This window comes from Echinococcus granulosus (assembly GCF_000524195.1).
Source record: "Echinococcus granulosus chromosome Unknown EG_S00056, whole genome shotgun sequence".
NCBI classification, from domain to species: Eukaryota; Metazoa; Platyhelminthes; class Cestoda; order Cyclophyllidea; family Taeniidae; genus Echinococcus; species Echinococcus granulosus.
In genome coordinates, this window is record NW_020170436.1 from 476,696 (window position 1) to 482,332 (window position 5,637).

Consider the following 5,637-nt stretch of genomic DNA (forward strand, 5'->3'; position numbering starts at 1 on the left):
TCCCTGGCAACAGCCTGGGGAACCACCGGCGCCTACTCGCCCATGCAGTTAGTTCACTCTGCCCACGTGCCTCATAGGTGGTGCATTCAAACAATGAAAAATGACTTTTCTTGATGCGAATGGGCTGTAAAGGCGTTGATAGACCGGCAAGTAGCCCAGTTCTCTATTTTCATAAAGCTGAGTCATCTCGCTTCTTTCCCGAAGCCGCAACAACCCAAGCCAGTGGCATAGAAAAAGAAAAGACTCATCGCAGCTTTTCCTAAACTCATGGAAAAGGCGGGCAGGGATGAGGTAAACGTCAGGTCATGTCTTAGGAACAGTGGAGAGACAAACACAGAGGTGGCTTAGTGGGTTATCAACCACTTCGAAGGGCGTTAGACCAGTGACACGACGGCGTGGTGTTGCTCCAGAGGTGGGGAGGCGGGGGTGAAATCTGTCAAAACACAAGCCCTATTGAAGTGCCAAGCACCATCCTTTGAAAAAAAAAGAGATCTAAAAAGTGGAATAAACATTGAGCTGGCTTGTCACGCTGATTGATTGGCTCGAGGCTGCACGGAAGATGCATTTCAGGCGCCAGTTACTTTTTATGCAAGAGAATGCCAAAACACGGTGTTCACGCAGCTGTCAGGTGATTAAAAAACTTGACGAGAAACTTCAAGGCCTGTCAATTTATGGCTCTTCACATCTGTAGTGGTGACTGAATGACTGACTCACCGACTGTCTGACTAGTTGTCTGGCTGGCCGACCGACTGACCACCCGGTGGAGCCTTTGTTTGGCCGATGCAAATGTTGTTGGCTGTGACCATCCAGGCGATCCACTCACTACCCACACCACACCCCTAGGGCAGGCACCACTTCTTCCCCGAAAGACTAGTCCTGCTCTCCATGTGTTCCTCCTTCAGAAGTGGACCGGCTTAGGCATGGCGAGCCAATGCAAGACCTCTTCCAACTTATCGCTAACCTGACCGATAAAGAGATTTGGTCCTCACTTGCGATGTGAGTAATGGCGGAAGAGAGGACAAAAGCGAAAGGGAAACAACACCCCATCCACTCCAGCTCGCCCTCTCTCATTTCCTCAATGATGCGGTTGTCGTATTTCACAGAGTCTTATTTATCTCCTATATCGGTCAATCGGTCACATGCAAAAACAGCCAGTCAAAATAAAATTGAGGTGGCATTAGTCAAATTTGTCCTACCAACTGAGGAGGAAGGAGCTTAGAGAAACCTTGTGCGCCTTGTTAAGAGGGAATGGTAGGTTGCCAAGCTAATCAGGCCAGGTCATCTCTCCCGCATGCTATTGCACTACTTGTTGCTTGTACCATAAGGCCGTTTTGGCTTGTCCGACCTCCGCCTATGTGTCCCACCTCTCCGATTTGTGATAAACATCCTTGCCAGGTGGACCAGAATGGGAGGCTGTTTATCAGCGACACATGTGCTGGATGATGTGGAATGCTAAATGGGCGTAGACATGACAAACACATGGGCGGTGGCTAAGGTCATACCAGAACTTTAGGTCTAGAGCGTCTCGTCGAGCCGTCGAGATTGATGACACGGCTACACCTCTCCCAATGCCTGCATCCAGAGTCAAGAGATGGTAGGACTTGTGGTGAGCATTACGAGTATTTCCACAATTGGCTAAGACAAAGGGCATTTCTGACTAGTCAGAAAAGCATTTACAGGTGATGACGCGTTCCTCCAGCGTGGGTGGTTGCATTCAACACGCCTGAATCTGCTCCTTACCACTAGCTCTGTCAGAAAAATCACCGCCTTAGACCAATGCGATGTTTACTGGAAGCAGGGACTGTGTGTTTAGGCACAGACACCGTCGAGCTCGCTTTGAGTTTGAGCAGCTACGAGATAGAGGCGCCAGAATGGAGGCCTGCAGTGCCAACAGCTTTCGTACACCTGGGAACGCGATACTCACGTGCTTGCCCACCGTTTGTAGTGCTGATTCAAAAAAGGGGATAGGTCGGATGGTTGATGCCATTTCCACTTGTTTGTGGCAATTTGATCGACCTTGCTCATGATGACGACGGTGTCTCCGTGCCACATCGACCATTCATCAGCAGAAAAGTTGCCGCAGAGCATTCTGGGAGAGAGGACTCGCAGACCCTTTTAAAACTTCAAAGGTGAAACCCCTTTTCCAAGGTCAAAGTCATTCCTTGCATCCTTCTAGATGGGCGCGTTGTGCTACCGCATATCGCACCTCCTCCAAACGCTCTTCAGCAGCCAATTTGAGGCGAAACCAACTCCTTTGCAGCCACAGCTTCGTAAAGTAGATAGATCAGTGTTTCTGATGGATATGACAAACCTCTAGCACCTTTGAAACAACACTACTTTTGATCACCGTGAGGGGCCATGACCTATCTTTCCACTTAACCCCAGTTTGTGGAAGATCTATCGCTGTCTGATGTCAGCTATTTCATCAAGATTTCAAAAATCCCCTTTCTCCATTTCGAACTTGTTTGAAAAAGCTAGAAAATAAGAGATACAAACAAGCGCCATGACAGGACGAATGACGGGGAAAGCCCTAACAGGTCCCACCTGGCTGACTGGTGTGACGGGACACGTGAAGTAGGCGACTGCTTCACCGCTTTATTGCCCCCACACATACATCGCTATGGTTAATCAAAAAAGGCAAATCAACCATCACTGACTAATTCTTTTACTGCTATCACATGCCAACGACACTGCCACCTCCCAAATGACCAACAAGCATCCCGCCTCCGATTCAACGCCTCTGCGAGGTGAGGCTGAGTGGCGTGAGAGGGGGATGGGAATAAAGCACGCAGGCGTGGGTGTAATTACCCCCAAGATGGTAACAATCAGGCAAAAATTTGGTGTGGATGAGTGAAATGGACTAATAATAGGATCACCTTATTTTAACTATATACAGCCAACGTCACGTATTTGTGACACAAGTTCCCTCCTGCGGTTTTAAGCCACCTAGCTTTGCTTCACTACAGTGACAAAAGCCTTAACTGCTTTGAGACAGCTCTCTCCTTCTCGCCCTGTCAATAACCATGGAAGGGGTATGGATTCCGTTTCCAAGCCCGCCATTACAGTAGCCATTCCTTTAGTGTCTCCCCTGCCCTTAAAGCGTTCAGTGCTTGCATGTCGACCTCTTCTGACAGGTGACAGGTGACAGAGTACCTAGGTACTCTTTCAACGCTAAGATAACCTAAAAAACGTTGCTGAACGTTCCACTGATATGGTGTTACACCACCCTTAGGTAATAGAAGAAACTCAGGGAGCCTGCAAATCAGATTGTAAAGTCTTTACCTCCTGTTAAGAAGGGATTTATCCTTTTTGACTGCTTTACACTCGTAGAGTCAGACACAATGGCGGTAGGTGGGTAGCACAAGTATGGCAATCAGTTGTCAAAAAATGTACAAACTCCTTCTCCTCATCTCTTCCATTCCTTACTTTGCAGCGGTTGTTCCCTCGGAGGCCTTCACCTTCTCCTCATCTGCCTTCCCATCGATTTCGGAGATCTCGGCAATTGTGATTGGTTGGGTACGGAAACGGGAGAGCCGAGCACCACTGCGAGCACCACTTCGTCGGGGAGTTCTGGAGCGCTTCTCGAAGTGCACAATACTATCGGTACTTAATGTGATGTGAGGGAAGGTCTCCAACTCACCCGGAGATGGAGCTGGTTGAGTGGGGTTGAGTAGTTCAATGTGCAGTAGGGGACACTCGTTGATACTCATAGCTGTGCTGATCTGCTGTCAAGGAGAAGGTCAGGCAGCAAATAAAGTCAAGAAAGAGAAGAGGACTGTCGTCTAGAAAATGAGAGATTATAACTGGTAACCCTTCATGCCACATATACTCAATGAAGTGGACATTTCTTACGCTAAGGAGATGGTTTTAGATGTTTGACGCTCTCAAAGGAGCCGGATGTGGATAAACTTTGAAGCGCTTAAAACATGACGGCCTCTTGGGAGGGATCAAGTTGCCACAGCAGCAAGCCCTATGTACTTCTGCCAAAAGTGCCGAATCCAGCAACATTTTTTGTCTTTCATTTTGTTGTCTGCATAAGAAAAAGATGAACCCTGACATCTATCGTTTCAACTAAAACAGTGACATTTTCGAGGGTCTTTTCAGCCCGTTGGAAGTGTGAGGGGAAACACTCCGCGGGGTGTGAAACACGAGGCACAAATGGACCTCTTAGGAGACAACGCCTTCTAGGGAGGGAGAGAAGAATGCGCATTCCCGTTCTGAACAAACTAGAATTTGGACACTGGCATCATCTAGCCGCAAGTTACCACAGCAACTTCTGCCGTCTGGTTTAAAGGCCAAAAAATTAGTACTCTTGAATGAGTTTTACTACTAAAGGATTAGTTACTTTTCTTCGGTTAACTAAGAAGCCAAAAAAGTCGGTATTAGAAGTACGAAAATGTATTGGACTTTTATTTTCCTAAGTTCTACCCATTTTTTCAAGTGTGTTTTGAAAAGCAATATGCAAATTTACAGGTAATCTAGTGCATTGCACTGTGCAAATCGGCTCAAATACTAACAAAAACGGACGTTAGACAACAAAAACCTAGCAAAACAGCTAAAAATGGTATTTTTTTTCATAAATGCGCAATATTTACTCAAAGAAATTCATAGGTGTGCATCATATCTCCCTAACGCATGTTAGTAGGCAAATTAAATTTCTAAGGATTCCCCCACTTGAAATAACTTATTATTTTGGCAAAACGTTGAGAACTACGTTGGTTTATGACAAACTACCCAGAGTTGTTTTAAATCACCCCAGTAAACACCTCGAACTTGACGAAGCAGTATACTCGTATCGTTAAACAACCGACCGTTTTGTTAGAGAGACAGGAAAATTTCCCTTCTTGGATACAAAATTACGTATTAGAAGAAGATGTCAGCCATTGCAGCACATTTTGCCATTAAAAACATTTTCCATAAGCATCCTAGGATTGATATCGCCATAATGAATTTAAGGGTCAATCTGGAGTGAATTGGATTTCTAAACCCTAAGCAATTATTGTAAGGAAGGATCGTCTTTAGAGTGCACAGAGGGGTCATATATGAAAAGTTTGAATTTTCTAAATATACATGCTCTTGCAAAGCACTTAAAATGTTTTACCAAATGCTTTTATTAGGATAAATGACAAAAACAGTCGATGCCCATGAAAATTTCTTCTGGTCTTTTTTATCCATTGGTATATCCAGACGGACACATTCCCCTCTTCTAACGGCATCAATCTATTTTATTATTTTAAAAGTCACATAAAATCAGGCAATGGAATCAGAGGCAGGAAGAAGGCTACTTTGGTGAGTTTGTATAAGAAAATAAAATTAAAGTCTGTGGTTTTTTCCTATAAGCCACTTACTAATGAAAAGGATCTCTCTTAAAAACAAATGATAAGTTACCGGGGGCTAGATATTCAGACTCACTTTCCTTTTTAAAACAGTCCTCTTTCTCTAAGGTCGGAAAAAATTGGATTGCTAAGAGCTGAATTTTGGAGAAAGCAAAGCCTACGCATCAACCAATCGCAGCGTGCCATCAACTTTACATTGGCACCCAAAATTTTGATTGGCTGGTATGGGCGCACCAACATTTGCATGTCGCGGGGCGGATTTCAGTATCTGGACTCCCCCATCGAGAGAGAGAGAGGAGGG

At 45.4% G+C, this 5,637-nt stretch overlaps 1 protein-coding gene across 1 annotated transcript; it reads right to left on the reverse strand. All coding sequences in view use genetic code 11, as the record gives it.

The window, feature by feature from the left end:
• Positions 1 to 1,809: 1,809 nt before the first annotated feature.
• On the reverse strand, positions 1,810 to 3,710 carry EGR_06425 (hypothetical protein; the record flags this gene model as incomplete). Its single annotated transcript, XM_024495674.1, has 3 exons — positions 1,810 to 1,879; positions 1,925 to 2,089; positions 3,427 to 3,710. 3 exons carry the CDS (start codon positions 3,708 to 3,710, stop codon positions 1,810 to 1,812), a joined length of 519 nt encoding a protein of 172 aa, XP_024349950.1.
• Positions 3,711 to 5,637: the final 1,927 nt, after the last annotated feature.